Source organism: Ovis canadensis, chromosome 18 (genome assembly GCF_042477335.2).
Source record: "Ovis canadensis isolate MfBH-ARS-UI-01 breed Bighorn chromosome 18, ARS-UI_OviCan_v2, whole genome shotgun sequence".
Classification (NCBI taxonomy): domain Eukaryota; kingdom Metazoa; phylum Chordata; class Mammalia; order Artiodactyla; family Bovidae; genus Ovis; species Ovis canadensis.
The window spans coordinates 62,647,907-62,666,432 of NC_091262.1; the positions used below are offsets into that span (position 1 = coordinate 62,647,907).

Consider the following 18,526-nt stretch of genomic DNA (forward strand, 5'->3'; position numbering starts at 1 on the left):
GGACACAACTGAGCAACTAAACAACAAAATTAAGTTTTTAAATATTTAAAACCAGGAAAAAAAATACCCTAAGTTATCAAGGAAAAAAAGACTATTTCTCTAATTCTGAATGGCAGCTATAGGATCATCATGATATCGGATTTATCATCAAGTAATTATATTCCTCCTCCTTCATCAAATGAATTTTTCTAATAAGGCAAAAAGACTTAAAAATCAAACTTACCTTAGTTCCCTTTTTGACATATTTGGCACTGTCTTTTTCAATGTCATGCCATGATCTTATGGGTGTCTTCAATTCATCTCCAACAACCATTCCAGGCCCCTGAGTGGCTGGACCACCAATGAACATCATGATACGAGCACCAGTGTTTGGAAAAGTACACTATCAGGAAAAAGTAACCCATGAGAAGAGTTTAAAGGGAAACATATGGATACACATTTCTGATGGTGAATTTTGACATATTCTTTCTAAACAACAGGAAAGCACACATATCTCAAGAATAATCAAATGTTTAAAACAAAATTTAAACACAAGATATATCTTTCTTTTGAAGTTCTACTCTAATAGCCATGTTTTCCTAATTTGTTTTTTTTTTCCTAATTTTAAAATTATCTATAAACCTGATCCCTATAAGCAAGGTTGTTCCTCCAGACAGGAAGGAGTAGGGAAAGAAGAAGAAAACAGGGCACTCTATTTGTTCCACAAATGAATAATATCATATTTTAAATGCTTTTAAATTTCTATAAGCAGTTATTGAAAAAAATACAGAATGCATTTTCAAGCTATTTATTCATTACATTCAGAAAAGAATATATCACTTCTCGGGCTTTTGGCTAAGATCAAGTGCAGAAAAGAATGTAAGTGATATAAACTTTAATAATAATTTTAAAAATCACATACTTAACAAATCTAGGGAAGAGCAAGGAAAACTGCCTTTTAATTTTCATTTTCATATATCCTTATATATTGTTTGAATGTTTTTATTAGTTATACTTATTACTTATATGACTTTCTTAAATTAGATTAATAAATAAAAATATTCTTTTCATCCTGGGTATCATCTTGCTGATCTAATACCAATCATGTAAAGCTGAAACATCAGTAAAGAAGAACAAATAAAAGTATACAAACCACACATCTTCATGACTAGAACACAAAAAACATTTAAACTTTGAATTACTTATAAGGAAAAAAATAGACACTAAGTCCCAGTGAGCTATCTCCCATGAAAACCTTCACACAGAGCAAGGGCAGTTTGGGGAAAAGTACAGGGAAGAAAGAAGGGAGCTAGCAACCAGCACAGAACAACTGCCAGATTTAAATTAAAACTTAAAGGAAACTGAAGAAAAGCAAGAAAATACCCGAGAGCATAAAAACGAAGTAAAGAAGAATAAAAGGGCAGAGACAAAGTGGCTGAAATGGAAAACTAACAAAGATCCAATTTATGTGTAATTGGAGTTCTTAAGGAAGATAAAACAATGAAAAAAACTAACACTTAAAACTATGATACAAGAAAACTTTATAGAAACAAAAGTTTTGAATACACATATAAAAAATGATCACCAGACACTGGAGAAAATTTACCCACAAGACACTCTACTAATGCTATTAAGATAATAAAGATAAATTGCTCAAGACCTCCAAGCAAAATGATCAAATAATTTACATGGGCAAGAGAATTAGACTGGCGTCAGTCTTCTCATAATCATCAAAGCAAGAAAACAATGGAGCATCATTTTCAAAAACTACCAGAAAGAAAGGGAGAAGCAAGGCTTTCTATATCCTGCCAAGTTATCCTTCAACTATAAAAAAACCCACAGAAACAGTGTTTAGACAGTTTATGAAATTCTGTACCCTTACATCTTCTTAAGAAATTTATTAGAAGACAAATTTCATACAACAAAGGGACTAACATATTCCGAATATATAGTTTTGTACAACTTTGATTTGGAAGAATGTTAATGTTTCGCTACACATATATACACATGCAAAACAAGAATGGGATTTTTTTAAAAGAAATGGACAGAATGTGCAACAAATGAAAAACATAACCACATGAAGCGGGGGGAGGGTGTGGATAACTAACCCAGTTCACTTTTGAGTATAGTGTATTTTGTCTCATATATCCTCAGAACGTTAAATAAACATTGAGCCCTAACTCCTAGGCTTTTTTCACAGAGGTCTGAGCTAAAAATTCTCAAACTAGTCTATCTGTATTCTAGGACTGAGCAAATAAGTAAATATATTTTGAATAGTTGCAGTCAGCTTCTCACGGTCAAAGAAAGAATTAGAAATATGCAAAGTGGCAAGGACAGAATAAATCCTGTGGTACTAAATTGGAATTAGATATATCTGAAAGAAATCTTGATTTTTAATATATATAGTGTTTATGGTTTTAATAGAGATAGACATAGATGTTTTCAGGGGAATGTAGATATATGTGTAAATATATGCACACATACACTTAATTATACGGGTATGTGTGTATATATATAAATATATAGCTATAGAGAGAGACAGAGAAGGCAATGGCACCCCACTCTAGTACTCTTGCCTGGAAAATCCCATGGACCGAGGAGCCTGGTGGGCTGCAGGCCATGGGGTCATGACTGAGAGTCTTCACTTTCACTTTTCACTTTCATGCATTGGAGAAGGAATGGCAACCCACTCCAGTGTTCTTGCCTGGAGAATCCCAGGGATGGGGGAGCCAGGTGGGCTGCCATCTATGGGGTCGCACAGAGTCGGACACAACTAAAGTGACTTAGCAGCAGCAGCAGCATAGAGAGGGAAACATACCTATAGATATATCTACTTATCATCTTCTTATACATATCTGCTTCTTAGCTCTTTTCACTAGGACATAAAAGCAATGACATCCTAGTAACAGTGAGCACATGAACCATCAGTTCAGTCACTCAGTTGTGTCCAACTCTTTGTGACCCCATGGGCTGCAGTACACCAGACTCCCTGTCCATCACCAACTCCCGGAGCTTGCTCAAACATGTCCATCAAGTCGGTCATGGCATCCAACCATCTATCCTCTGTCATCCCCTTCTTCTCCTGCCTTCAATTTTTCCTAGCATCAGGGTCTTTTCCAATGAGTCAGTTCTTCACATCAGGTGGCCAAAGTATGGGAGCTTCAGCTTCAGCATCAGTCCTTCCAATGAATATTCAGGACTGATTTCCTTTAGGATGAACTGGCTGGATCCTCTTGCAGTCCAATCTTCTCCAACACCACAGTTCAAAAGCATCAGTTCTTTGGCACTCAGCTTTCTTTATAGCCCAACTCTCACATCCATACATGACTACTGGAAAAACCATAGCTTTGACTAGATGGACCTTTGTTGGCAAAGTAACGTCTCTGCTTTTTACTCTGCTGTCTAGGCTGGTCATAGCTTTTCTTCCAAAGAGCAAGCATCTTTTAATTTCATGGCTGCAGTCACCATCTCCAGTGATTTTGGAGCCCAAAAAAATAAAGCCTGTTTCCATTGTTTCCCCATCTATTTGCCATGAAGTGATGGGACTAGATGCCATATCTTAGTTTTCTGAATATTGAGTTCTAAGCCTACTTTTTCACTCTCCTCTTTCACTTTTATCAAGAAGCTCTTCAGTTCCTCTTCACTTTCTGCCATAAAGGTGATGTCATCTGCATATCCGAGGTTATTGATATTTCTCCCAGCAATCTTGATTCCAGCTTGTCCTTCATCCAGCCTGGCATTTCGCATGTTATACTCTGCATATAAGTTAAATAAAAGCAGGGTGACAATCTACAGCCTTGATGCACTCCTTTCCCAATTTGGAAGCAGTTTGTTGTTCCACGTCTGGTTCTAACTGTTGCTTCTTGACTTGCATACAGATTTCTCAGGAGGCAGGTAAGGTGGTCTGGTATTCTCATCTCTTTAAGAATTTTCCACAATTTGTTGTTATTCACACAGTCAAAGGCCTTGGTGTAGTCAATAAAGCAGAAGTAGAAGCATGGTTATGCTCCAAAAGAAACAGAGCTAAAAGAAACCAGGGCTTCTAAATGTCTGATTTCAGGTCAAGGGCAGGGAACAAGTAAGATGAGCCTTGAACATCTTACTATATTAGAAAGCAAGTAAATGTTCAAACAGTGATGAGGACATATAATAAGGACCCAGGAGCCAGCTTGAAAGGGCTCCCATTGCCCAAATCTGGACAATTTGAGTTTCAAAATAAATAATGACAGTAAAGGAATATAATCCATTGGATGAAATAAGAATTCACACTGATATAAACATAAATGAAGAACAGAACACTCTTCCTCAAGTAGAAAGTCAATAAATGTAGAAGAAATGATGGAATTAGAAAGTCACTATTTAGCCCCCCTCCCAATAATAACTGATCAAGCAAGAATCAAGAATGGACACTAAAACTACTGCATAAAAGTTTGATGAGTACACAAGGAATCTCCCCACAGATACTTACAATGGGAAAAATACAACGCTACATTGAAGAAACCTGGTTGAAACCACTCTGACCAAGTGATCAAAGCTAAGTAAACCAGCAGTAATAAAATAAGTTAACGTCACATCATGGACTTCCTGAGATGCTGCACTAAGCAGATCACAAATAAGTATTTGCATTTTTTTTTGCAATATTCCTGCCAAAAGTGCAAAAGCTCAATCTACTCATGAGAAAAGATCAGATAAACCCAAATTGAAAGTCATTCTACAGAATAACTAGCCTAAACTAACACAACATTATAAAGCCATTGTCCTACAATTAAAAATTTCAAAATTAAAATAAAAAAATTACTAGACTGTACTCTTAAAAAATATTAATGTCACAAAACACAAAGAAAAACTGAGGAACTATTAGAATAAAGGACACTAAAGAGACAAGACAACTGAATACAATACAGAGTTAGCATTAGGATAACTGGTGAAATCTGAATAAAGTTTAAAGATGTGGAAAATAGTGTTCTATCAATGTTAATCTCATGACTGTTAAATGAACTGCATTATAAAAGGAATGTTTTTGTGTAATTAAGATATACACACTAAAGTACTTAGAAGTAAAGGGATATATTTACAACTGACTTTCAAATGGTTTCACTATCTATATAAATATCTAGAGAGAGAAGGACAAATCAAACGTAATAAATGTTAACATTTGAGGAATCTGGCTAAAAGATATAAAGGAATTCTTTGAACGATTTTTGTGACTTTTCCATATGTTTGGAATTATGTCAAACTAGAAAGTTAAAAGAAAAACAAAACTGAAAGTCACAGATTATAACTCATATAAAACAGGAAATCATCAATCCACAGTGGTATTAATAAATAAATGAGTAAATTGAAAGTTTGATGAGGAATGGGATATTTTCACGGTTTTAAAGATCCTCACCATCTAACGTTTATTAATCATAAAGGGAAGAGAAATGAGAGTAATTTTACAGTGGAGACTTCTGCCAGACACATCAAAGTAATCATCATTAATAATGGGGCAAATGAAAATCACATGTCACCTGATAGGCTATAAAAGAACACAGCATTACTTCTGTGATCTTCCTGCCAATGATGCAAGACCTCAATCTAATTGTGAGGGTACCATCAAGGCAAACCTAATTTGAGAGACGTTCTATATACTGGCCTGAATCTTCCAACATGTCAAGGTCATGAAAGTAAAGGCAGGCTGAGGAAATGTACTCGAGTGAAGGAGACTAAACAGACATAATCACTACAGGTGCGTGCATGCATGCTGAGTTGCTTCAGTCGTGTCCAACTCTTTATGACCCCATGGACTGTAGCCCACCAGGCTCCTCTATCCATAGAATTCTCCAGGCAAGAACACTGGAGAAGGTTGCCATGCCCTTCTCCAGGGGATCTGCCCGACCCAGGGGTCAAACCTACATCCCTTATGTCTTGTGCATTGGCAGGCAGGTTCTTTACCACTAGTGTCACCTGGGAAGCCCAACCACTACATGCCTCTGAATTAAATCTTTTAAGCAAAAAAAAATTATTGAGATAATCAATGAAACTTGAATGAGTTCTGAGAATTAGATGGCAGTAATATATCTGTGTTACGTATTGTATAATTCAACGGATATGAACTTGAGCAAACTCTTGGAGATAGTGAAGGACAGGGAAGCCTGGTGTGCCGCAGTCCATGGGGCTGCAAAGAGTCAGATGCAACTTACAACTGAACAACACCACAATACATCAGTGTCATGTATTGTATAAAACATCGATGTATATATATACTGATATATGTATCTCACATATTTTAAAATCTGATTTTAAAAGCTGTACTGTGGTTATGTAGGAGAATATCTTAGTTTATAGAAAATACAACTAAAGTATTCAAGGAGTAGGAACATCACTTAATCACAAATAGTTCAGAGAAAAAAGTCCTTTGCAACTTTTCTAGTAACATTTCAAACTTTTATAAAAAAAAAAAACTTTTTTTTACAAAAACTCTTCTAATTATTAAGATAAAGCTAAGATATGTCAAGTTTAAAATTTTCAAATTGTATTTCGTAAAATTCTCCTTATCCTGCTTGGGTAAACATCATTCCAGAAGCTTCTCTACACATAAAAGGATATACCACAGATCAAACTTCTTTAAATAAAATCATGTATGTGCTGTCCCGGGACCTGATTTTTCCACCCAGCATCATCTTGTGCATATCAGTCCATACATACATGTACGTATTTACATTCCAAAATAAAGTTACTGTCACTACCTCAAGGAGTCCTACAGCTATGGAAAGTGCCACTCCAGAGGAACGCAAAGGTCTCTTTCCCTGTGGTACAGGCCAGGGGTCCCGCTGAAGTTCTCCCAGAAGGTCTGTGAGATTCATGTCTATCTTCTGTACTGGCTGTAAGAATCTACAAAACAAAATAAAAAGCCATTGATAAATGTTTGTGGGTGAAGGTTTAAGAAACAAATTGTCTACTTTCTTAAGAACAGAAAAAGAAGCTGAATACAAGGCAGACCAAATGGTTCTCAAACTTTTGTGTATATCAGAATCGGTGAGAGGGTTTGTACTGACACAGATTGCTGGTTCCAGGGTTTTGTTTCAGCAGGTCTGGGGTGGTGACCAAGAATTTGCATTTCAAGTAAATTCCCAAGTGATGCTGTCTACTGCTGAGAAACTCAGTGTGTACAATTACTGTAAAGAAAACACTCAAACCAAGTATTACTTTGGGACTGCATCTTCCATTTACCAATCTAGTAAGTTTTAGAGTTACTGAATTAATTATGAGAAGATATATCGACTCAGTTTTACTAATACCACCTCTGATTAGTTAAGTTTAGCAGAAAAAGCTACCCACAAAACTAAGAAGGCAAAACTAAAAGCTTATGGGGACCTATTTTTGCTTGGCTGCCCTCAAGCACAAAAATTAAATTTTTTGAACTTAAAAGTAGGAAATCAGGAATATATCAAAACTACATTCCAGGGGCTTTCCTGGTGTCTCAGGGGTAAAAAATCTGCCTGCCAATGCAGGAGACACAGGTTTGATCCCGAATCCAGGAAGGCCCCACATGCTGCAGAGCAACCAAACCCCAATGCCACAACTATTGGGCCTGTGCTCTGGAGCCTGCGAGTCTCAACTACGGAGCCCATGTGCCACAGCGACTGAGCCCGTACACCCTAGAGCGTATGCTCTGCAATGGGAGAGGCCGCTGCAGTGAGAAGCCCTCGCACCAAACGGAAGAGTAACCCCCGCTCACAGCAACCAGAGAGAAGTCCGTGTGACAAAAGACCCAGTACCATTCAGACAAACAAATAAATAAAATGCCCCACATAAGTTAAAAAAAAAACTATACTCCAATATTTAAAAAAAAAATTTTAAAGACCATATCAAAACTAAAGTAACGCCTTACATTGTAATGATGAAAAACCAACCCATTTCAGCAATGTGATGTTACCGCAACTCTTTAAAAAGTATACCAATTCAGTATTTATATTCTTAAAAATATTTAATGGTATCAGATCACTGAAGGCCTATGTTCAAGTTAAGGGTGAAGACAGATGTATCAACTGTAAAACTGGGAAGTTCTTTTTGCCATATTTATTACCTATTGGAAGGAGGTGGCTGCTGTACCTGAGGACCACGTGTTGCTTGAGTAACTGGTACTTTAGAGAGCCCCAGCATTTCCTGTAAAGAGATTATTTCTGTGATGTCTGTTTAATTACTCCCACAAAGATGTATTAACTATTTATGGCATGGAAGGTGCTTCCATAGACATTAGAAACACAAAAATAAAGAACACAAAATCTCTTCCCTTGAAATCAAAAGTTCCAGTTGGGAAGACTATCAGGTAAACAGTAATACAATGAAATAAACATCATAAGAGAGCAAAGTACAAAGTGCTAAGTGAGCAAAGATGGGGAAACTAGCTCAGAATACTTCATTTCTAATAGTCAAAATAAACTACTGTGTAATTTGAATGTCTGTATTCTTAACTTGTATTCATTTATTCCTTTCAGCAGCTATATACTTCAAGTATCTGTTATGGGCCAGGTATGTAATGGTGAAAAATATAAACAGTCCCTGACTGTATGAAAATTTAAATCTGGTGAAACCAACAAAAGTTAAAGCATTAGCTAAATTAAGTGTAATGATGCTTTTCTGCTAAGCAGCCTGAGGTGACCCCTAAAAATGGTGCACTATTCACTTGACCCAGAAAACCCCACAAAATCATACAAATCAAGAGGTTCAAATCTTCGGGTTCACTTTAAGAATACTCGTGAAACTGCCCAGGCCATAAAGGGTATGCATACCCGAAAAGCCAGCAAGTATCTGAAGGATGTCACTTTAAAGAAGCAATGTGTGCCATTCCGTCGTTCCAACGGTAGAGTTGGTAGGTGTGCACAGGCCAAACAGTGGGGCTAGACACAGGGTCGGTGGCCCAAAAGAGTGCTGAATTTTTACTACACATGCTCAAAAACGCAGAGAGTAATGCTGAACTTAAGGGCTTAGATGTAGATTCTCTGGTCATTGAGCACATCCAAGTGAACAAAGCCCCCCAGATGCGGTGCAGCACTTACAGAGCTCATGGTCGGATCCACCCCTACATGAGCTCTCCCTGCCACATTGAGATGATCCTTACTGAGAAAGAACAGATTGTTCCTAAACCAGAAGAGGAGGCTGCACAGAAGAAAAAGATATCCCAGAAGAAACTGAAGAAACAAAAACTTATGGCCTGGGAATAAATGCCGCAAAAAATAAATGCAAATATAAAAGTAAAAGTGTAATAATAAATATGATGGAGAAATAATAAGGAATTGTATAAGGGGGGTTATAAAGGAATAAACATCTCACATGTCTATGCTCCTTAATTCTCTGACTTATATGAACATTCTCTGCCCTCTCAACTATCTTCCAATCTATGAACATATTTAAAGTAATACGAATATCTCTCAGCATCTATCAAAATATCTAGACAGAAAAAGATTTTGAAAAATATACCAAGATAATCCTAGTATGTTGCACATAACTCCCCCAGACAAGGCTTTAATTTGCTCCAAAGACAAAAATATCCCAGTGTATGAATATATATATATATATATTCACAGTTCACCTATTAACTTTCAAGACTTAAAATATCTCCCCTTGCCAAACACAAAGTGTTTAGTTCCTAAGTGACATGCAAAGAAACAAAAGTGGTTGCCTTCTCTCAGTCTTCAGAATGCCTCTTCTACAAACCTTCAAATCTTTAGTAAAACAGTTTCAGTTTCACTCTAAGTTTTACAGATACTTCAAAAGTGAAGGGTCTTCAATCTCTATGATTACAGTGTAAGGCAAATGAAAGAAAGCTGAGGCCAACACTACATTTAAATAGTTATATAATATAATATAGTTATAACATATAATAGTTATAGTTATAGTTATATAATAGTTATAACATATAATATCATTATAATATAACTATATTAGTCATTCATAATATTTTCTGGAAACATATATCTAGAAGGCATTTTTAGACATACATAGAGTGATATGCAGAGACAGGCAAACTACCATTCTTGTTGCTTACCTGCAGTTGTTTGGCAGACAGATCTTTTGTTCCTCTAAAGACATAGCTTTTTGAAATGCCCTCACATCCAAGTTCATGAACCTGCACCATTCTCCCAAAAGTAATTAAGCCAACCAAAGCTGTAGGTGGTAAAAGGCTTAGTGACATCTGCATAGATTCTTTCAGGGCTTGTAAATCTTCATCTTCCATGCAAGTATCAACCACATAGAGGAATATCAAAGGCATCTGAGGACCACGCTTTTAAAAAATATTGTGATTAAAAACATGTTGTTTTAAATGTTGTTTTAAAAGTATAACACTTCAGCTCAATATATAGGATAATCAACAGAGGACTAATTAAATAATGTGTTATATGTTTAACAATGGAATTCTAATAAAGCCATTTTACAAAGGAAATATTATATATCCACTACATCATCAAGTGAAAAATTAAGTTTATGAGCATTAGTCATGTTACAAGAAAGATATTTTCACTTTCAATTTTACTTAACTGCACGAAGTTTCATTTCTTACAACAAGCATTTCTTTTAAAATAAGAAAACAGTAACTTTAAAGCTTAAAAGCAAAATTAGGTGACTTTTATAAAATAATTATCTTATCTGAATTGCATTGTAAGGGAACTAGAAATTAGTCAGAGCAGACAAATTAGTGACAGACTCAAGTGAGTCATATTCTGCTTTCTCTACAACATTCATAAGACATTACCTTAATACTTAAGTATTAAATTATGTAAAGCTGTTCAGAAAGGGAAGAAAAATTATTTTCCTAACAAGAACCAATTCAAGAGTAATTTCATTATTAGAATTGGGGATATATCATTAGGCTCCAGTATCATATTGACCAAGTATCTGTAACTAACCTTTCAACTACAAAGCAAAATTGATACTTTACTATTTATTGACCTACTTGATACAGCAAATCAAACCTCCCCGCCCAAAATCCTGGCCACCTTTCAAATAACTACAATAAAAATTACCTTGCTCAAACTGACCTTGACAGTTCTTACCCTTGAAATGCTCAATCAATTCAATGTGAGAATGAAGAATGATGCCTTTTAAGTCAGCTCAATTGAATAATTATTTTGGTATAAAGCACTGCTAAATTACTGGATATTTTAAACTTCCTTAAAGAGTTACTCTTATGTTCTTACCAGAACTACATATTCAATGCTAGAAAACTGAGGTAAAAGTTCAGCAGGTTGATTCAGTTCAGATATACCAGCGTAAGTCGGTGGAAACTAGAGGTAGAAAAAAGCAAAATTTTTTTAACAAATTATTACCAAGTAATGAAATTTTAAACTGAAAAGAATTATTTCCTGATCACTTAATCACTTAAAAATAGACACTTTAATCATTTATTTATTTAATCCTATAAAAAATTAGTCTTTATTTTTAAATGTGTATTTTCCTGCATCTATAGACCAGTACTGGTATTACAGCATTAACATCTACAATTGGGGGCTTTCTTACCTGATTCCTCTGATAACAAAAGTTGCAAGCCCAGAGTTTCGCTCGATAATCCACTTGACTGTTTTAAGAAAAGATACAATAGCTCATAATTCAGCTAAACTGTGCAGAAATTCCAATTTCAATAAAATTAACTTCTTTCTGAAAATGAATTAATTCAAACTGACAGTGAAAGCAATCTTTAAAAGCCGTGTATCTTTAGGTGTTGCCAATATTTAGTTCATACTTTTAACACATACAAGTTCACCAAAATGAATATACTGTAACTTTTAATATTCAGTAAATACCAACAATAAATTAAGATAATCCTATTTTTTTCTCCAAGTGACTCAGTAACTTCTAAACTCAGCTCTAGAAAACACATATTCAATACAAATATATATAGTTATTGAATGCCATTATTCTAGGTGCTGATGATAAGTAAATGAGATCAAACGTCCTACTATCATAAAGCTTATATTCTAGAAATGAAAGACAATAAACAATAAATGCATAAATGCAGAAGATACTTTTAGATAGTGATAATAAAAACTAAAGATAACAACGCAAGACATGAGAAAGTATTTGGGAGGGCAACTTTAAAGGAAAGCCTTAATTAAGAAACAACTAAAATGTAACTGAAATTAAAAGAAACCAGTTACAGGAAAATCTGGGGGCAAAGCAATCCAGGCAGCATGTATAGCAGCTATTGCACAAAGTCTGTGGTAGAAATAAGTATATCCAAGAATAGAAAGAAGATAAGGTATAATGTAGGCGAAAATGAAGAACATGGATGATACAGATGAAGGCAGAAATATACACAGGCTAGATTATATAGAGCTTTACAGGTCTTGATAAGGGGTTTGGATTTTTCATTATAAGTGTAATTCTCCACTCTTCTGGGTGGAGAAGAGACTGATAAAAGGCAAGAATGGAAACAGGAAGATCAGTTAGGAGGATAATGAAACCACCCAAGAAAAGATTACCATCTTTTGAAGCACCATGTACTAGCAGAGAATGAGAATAAGAGACAGGATCAGTAATGTTCTTGAGACAGAATCCACCAGATTTGCCAGTGGATTGAGTGGAAAGAGAGGGAGTAGAAAGAGGAATAAAAGGTGATTCTTCAGAGTCTGGCTTATATAACAAGAAATCACAACATTTTTGAAACACCATACCACTCCATTATGACTTTACAAATGACACAAAATGAGGTGATAGCCAGCATCAGTATCTAGAGAATACTGATAGAATCTAACAGTTTACATACTGACAATTCTGTATGTGGTTTCTTTTTAACTCATTACAACCTGTATGTGTCTAAAATTTTGTAGCTCTTTGGTTCTACTTTAATTTGAAAAAATAACTATAAACAAAAACATTTTATATAAATGAACAAGTAAGAAACTACATTTTTAAAATCATAAGGACACTTTAGTGTTTTCCATATACTTTAATTACCATAAAGGATTCAAAACGGCACGGCAAGTGGTCCTACTACAGAGAACAGGTTCATATTGAATGGGCGGCAGATCTGGTCTCTCCCTCAGTGGTGTAAATAAGGCTGCTACTGGAACGACCATTCTTGTAGCTTCCAATCGACTCGACGGCCAGACGTTCCAACTAAATCGGACTCCATCTCGTTCTTCATTTTGCTGGATGAATTCCAGATAGGTTGTCATGGTAGAGCTTGATTCTTATTTCTGTAACAAAATTAAAAGATAGTTTTAAATCCTATTAAGAAAATTCAAAGTAAGTATGTTTTTCCCAGTTCCACTGATACTCATCCATTAGAAATCATAAATGAAAGAAAATAATTATTTCAGAAAAAAATTACCAAGTGAACAATGACCTCAGTTATAACAAAATAATGAATAGCTCTACAGAACCCAAAGCTCATTAGGCCCCAAAAGAAGTATTTTTTCCTTTTTTCATTCACTCTTGAAAAAAACTACAGAAAAAATAATAAATGATAAAATTGATGTCCTATTGATTTAGGTCAAAAATGGGGAAAATCCAGGTCCTAGGTTTTCTGTATCAACCTTGTGAGTTACATCATTCTAATAAACAGATTGTCAAAAACATTAAATTCTAAAACTCACATGCTTTTCTACCCAGAAGGTAGTAAGCTTCCATTAAACTTGCTAAAGATAATGCTTAAGAGTACACAACAGAAAGATTTTTCTAAAACGAGGTACTCCTATTTTAGACAGGCCATTTTTTATCATACTAATACAGGCCATTTGAGGAACAAGAAATAAACGCATGATAAGTGTGTTCCATGTGATGTATACATCACTTACTTCTTTTGCAGAAACAATTCAGAATACTTCTAACATTCCAACTTATGAGAGCATTTTAAACTCTAATTTGAGATATATAATTTCAATATAATCATTTAAAGTCACTACCAGAAGAGGGAGATGCCATTTTGGTTAGGGCCTGGTATCAAAAGACATCTTCATCTTGTTATTCTCTAACTGTTTGACTAGGATGCCAGCTCTCCTACCTAGGCAACAGGTCTCTCTCATGCTCTCAAACTGCAGCAGTGGTTAGTGATGGAGGGAAATTATAAAATTTAAAGGTCTAAGAAGATAGAATCTCAAGTACTATCTGGCTGGCTAGAAGATTTGTGAGAGGGATGAATGGCATCAAGAATCGAAGAATTATCAAGGTAGGGTAGCCACAGAGCCAGCACGGATGCTGAAGTTGCTAAGAACAATGATGGGATGAGGAATTGATTCTAAAATATACGTGAGGGAAGAAAAGGTATTATTAGATATAACAGTTTTCAGAAAAATGCTCAAATATATTTTGATAATACAAATTACAGAAACTGATGCTTAACAAACCTAAGTATCTTAAACAGCTAAGAACTTTCCCTTCTTTAAAAGAAATAAGAATGTTATTAGTCAATTATATCCTAATTGAAAATATAAAAAGAAAATAACAATTAGACACTGTGTTTCCTCCTATCAGAATTTCAGAGACAACTAGGGAATTTTATACTAAGCAAAAGCAATCATGGATTTTTCAAAGACTGACAAAGGGTAGAGAGAAATCCTAAGATAACTGGATTTGTTTAGAAAAGATTATTTTAAAGCTAAATATAGGAGATGGCTTTGAGAAAAACAGAAGCATTCGAGAAAAAAATGGCTGTTGAAAGATAATGATAAAACAAAGGTCAAGGATAATCAGAGGGGAGTTAGAAGATGCCAACCTTAGTTTTAGCATAGGAAACAATAAGAGCTTTCCAGCTACATGTTTACGTGAGGCCAGATTTCCTTCATAGTATTCAACCAGACGACATATCAAAACAGACAGCAAGTAGATCCGAAAATCCACCTGTCTTCTATTAAGCCTGACTCAGCTGGTAAAGAATCCTCCTGCAAAGCAGGAGACCTGGGTTCAATCCCTGGGTTGGGAAGATCCCCTGGAGAAGGGAAAGGCAACCACTTTAGTATTCTGGCCTGGAGAATTCCATGTACTGTATAGTCCATGGAGTCGCAAAGCGTAGGACATGACTGAGGGACTTTTTTGGGTTTTTTTTCCTTTTCTTTTCTTTTCTTCTGGATCCTCAATAATGTTTAAGAATATAAAGAGGCCCTGAGAATCACTTCTTTAGGACTCTAGGGCTTAATTTAAAAGCACGGAAGCTGGTAGAGAAAGGCTCTATGAAACTTATCATGAAGACATCTACACACAGGCAATGGCCAGGTTTAAGTTTCTACAAGAGGCAACAAGCCTGGATTGTAACTTGACATCCTTACTTTTTATTGAGACATACTTAGTATCACCTGATTGATATTTAAGTACAATTCCCCTCCTCTTCCTCACTGTTTGTCTCCTCAATCGCTCTGCTCTAAGATCATATTTGTTCTCTAAATCACATCTATTTATTTCTTACATTATCACTTTTCAATGGCAGTCTGAAAAATATCCCACATTGTTCATCTTAACTGGTCCGATTACAGAGACATGCAAAACACCTCCCCAAATTCCCTCACCTTTCCAAGGAAGAAATTAATCTTAAAATCACTCACTCTAAAACAAATCCTGCCAGGCTTGGTCCCATATTCAACAACAGCATATCTGAAACAAAGTCCTTTTGCAAACCAGCTCTTTATGAAATGGCATTATTTGAAAAGCATTCTCTCCCCTCATATTGTCTGCATAAAAGCATAAAACTAAAAAATTTTGATTCAAACACTAAACTAGGATGCAGACAACATACTAGTCATTACATTTTATTAAGTGGTACAAAACATAAAAGACCATTCTAAAGAAATGTCTCCTTTTCAGCACAACTTACAATCATTGGGAATGTACTTTCTTATGGTATAACTAAAAGTAAAGAAACATTAAGTCACTTTAACCTAGCACATCAGATATATGCCCATTAGCCATTTTATAGATAGCTAAGTGAAACACATTGTAAATTGCAAGTAAAATTTGAGTTCCTTCCAATCAGATATATCTGTTAACAGACAATTAAATGTGGCTTTCCCACTTTTCTGTCCTAAAATCCTCAATGAAGTGTCTTCAACTACTTCCCACGACTAGATTTATTATACTGCACAAATAGCTTAACCTCTCTGATCCTCAAATTCTCATCAGTAAAATGAGGGGTTTGGGTTGGAAAACTACAAGGCCCCTTCCAAATCTAAAATTCTGAGCCAATTAAAAATGACTGAACTTCCAAAATGATGTCAGTTAAGACTACTGGAGAAGGCAGAAAAGGAAGACTTAACATAAATCTATAATTAAATCTTAAACTTCTTTTAACCAAGTTCACTTGGCTAGTTATCCACTCCTTTGAGGGGTGGACCTTGAGGAAGCTCCCGGATTCAACATACTCACTCCAGTGATTACAAGAGTAAGATTTACTATGACTTTTCCCTTCCCACCAAAACGGGAAAACATTTAGGGCCAAATGGAAGTACGGAAGATGGGTCCAATCTGAAAACTTAAGTCTATTTGTAATCAAGGCCCAAGGTGTGAGCTCTACCTGGCACTTTTCTCCTTATCCCCTTTAACTCCGAAGGCCAAACTACGAGTGTCAAGTCACCTCGGGTCAAAGTCTAGAGCTCTTCTGAAGAGACAAGGAATGAACCAAGAAGCCAAAGTACCCAGAAGCGGCGATGGGGTGGGGTGGAGTGCGGTGGGGAAGGCAGATAGGCCATGAGCGGAGGGTTGGGTGCTGCGAGAGATGCCCTAACTGCTGTTTTTTACTCGACTCTCATTTGTGATCGGGGGGAGGTGGGTGAGGGAGCCGGGTTCCCAGGCCCTTACAGAACTAAGCAGAGGTGGTAGGTGAGAAGGTGACAAGTTCAGGGCTCAAGGCAGCCCCCGACGGGCAGGGTCGCAGCCCCAGGGCACCGCTACCTAGCCCGGGGCACCCAGAGGGCAGAGTGGGCACCACCCTCGAGACCCCGGCCCGCGGACCCGCCGCCGACCTTCCCCCGCTTCCCAGCGAGCGCTCGCGGCCCCGAAATCGATCCTTACCACAGTGCCACCACGTACGAGATCCGCGCCTGTCGCAGCCTCTACCTGACAAATCCGTGCCCTCCGCCGAGCGGGAGCGGCCGTGGCACCGCAATCCCGGACCGCGCAGCCCCGCCCCCGGCCTGCGCACAGAATTCTGCTGGACCAACATGGCTGGTGCCGCCTCTGCCACGTCAAAGGGAGGGGGAGGGGCGGGGCGGGAGGGGAGGGGCGGGGCGGGAGGGGAGGGGCGGGGCGGGAGGGGAGGGGCGGGGATGGGGCGGGGCCATCCTGGGGGCGGGGCGAGCGAGCCGCAGAACCGCAGGGGAGCGAGCGGGACCGCGGCGGAGCCCGGAGGTTGGAGAAGGGGAGGAGAGAGGGGAGGGGAGAGAGGCGGAGACGGAGCTGGAGGGGCGGGGCGACAGTGACAAACCTGACGCGGATACCCGGGGGAGGCGCCGAAACCCGGTGGAACTAAAACGCGACGGTGGGGTGCGTCGTGGCGATGCGGTCTCCTCTCCCGGGAGTCACGGCGGATCCCAGTCCCCGTGGGCCTCCACGATGTACGACCTTCTGTCGCCAGACTCCTCACCTCGTTGAGAGAAACGGAGGTGTTCCCTTTACTGAACATTCGTCTGCTTTGTGCTAGGCACAGTTGCGATGCTATGATACCGCGTAGGCAAAAAAGGCCAAATATTCGATCTGGAAGAACTTACATACTATTTATACACTATTGATGTATTCCCAGTCAGTTTACCTACCCTCCTACACTGCCTCTGCCACCTCTCCCCCCTAAACACACACCAACACACACATACACACCCTCTACAATCTTTGGTTGATTCATCCTGATGTGTTTTCTGCTTCTCTTTTCAAGAAAAGAATTGAGCAAAATGGGAAAGACAGAAACTGGCGGGAAAGACACGAGTTTGATGGCCTGAGGCAACCCCACCCTTCAGTGAGGAGTCTGTTGACTAAAAAAATAATATAGTCACAACTTTAAAGTAGAGAGGTATTTTATTTGGTGGGAATGTTAAGAACTTTGAGCCCAGAAGCAGCATCTCACTAGACCTGAGAAAATTGCTCCAAGGAGGCAAGAGGGGGAGTCATGCTGTATACAAGTTTACAACAAAGTGGGGCAGGCAGTGTGACCATCAAAGGTTATTGTGAGGTAAGGGAAAACAACGTTCAGAAAACTAAGATCATGGCATCTGGTCCCATAACTTCATGGCAAATAGATGGGGAAACAGTGGAAACAGTGGCTGACTTTATTTTGGGGGGCTCCAAAATCACTGCAGATGATGACTGCAGCCATGAAATTAAAAGATGCTTACTCCTTGGCAGGAAAGTTATGACCAACCTAGACAGCGTATCAAAAAGCAGAGACATTACTTTGCCAACAAAGATCCATCTAGTCAAAACTATGGTTTTTCCAGTAGTCATGTATGGGTGTGAGAGTTGAACTATAAAGAAAGCTGAGTGTCAAAGAACTGATGCTTTTGAACTGTGGTGTTGGAGAAGACTCTTGAGAGTCCCTTGGACTGCAAGAAGATCTAACAGTCCATCCTAAAGGAAATCAGTCCTGAAT

General features: G+C 37.6%; 1 protein-coding gene across 1 annotated transcript in view; it reads right to left on the reverse strand.

Annotated features, from left to right (window-relative positions):
• Positions 1 to 17,142, reverse strand: part of SEC23A (SEC23 homolog A, COPII coat complex component) — a 58,850-nt gene extending 41,708 nt beyond the window's left edge. The window contains exons 1-8 of the mRNA XM_069558771.1: positions 16,960 to 17,142; positions 12,916 to 13,157; positions 11,479 to 11,536; positions 11,160 to 11,246; positions 10,010 to 10,246; positions 8,048 to 8,127; positions 6,708 to 6,852; positions 224 to 382 (exon numbers count right to left, since the gene is read on the reverse strand). Coding sequence (XP_069414872.1) covers positions 224 to 382; positions 6,708 to 6,852; positions 8,048 to 8,127; positions 10,010 to 10,246; positions 11,160 to 11,246; positions 11,479 to 11,536; positions 12,916 to 13,136 — 987 coding nt within the window. The 5' untranslated portion in view covers positions 13,137 to 13,157; positions 16,960 to 17,142. The remainder of the gene's footprint in view (positions 1 to 223; positions 383 to 6,707; positions 6,853 to 8,047; positions 8,128 to 10,009; positions 10,247 to 11,159; positions 11,247 to 11,478; positions 11,537 to 12,915; positions 13,158 to 16,959) is intronic.
• Positions 17,143 to 18,526: the final 1,384 nt, after the last annotated feature.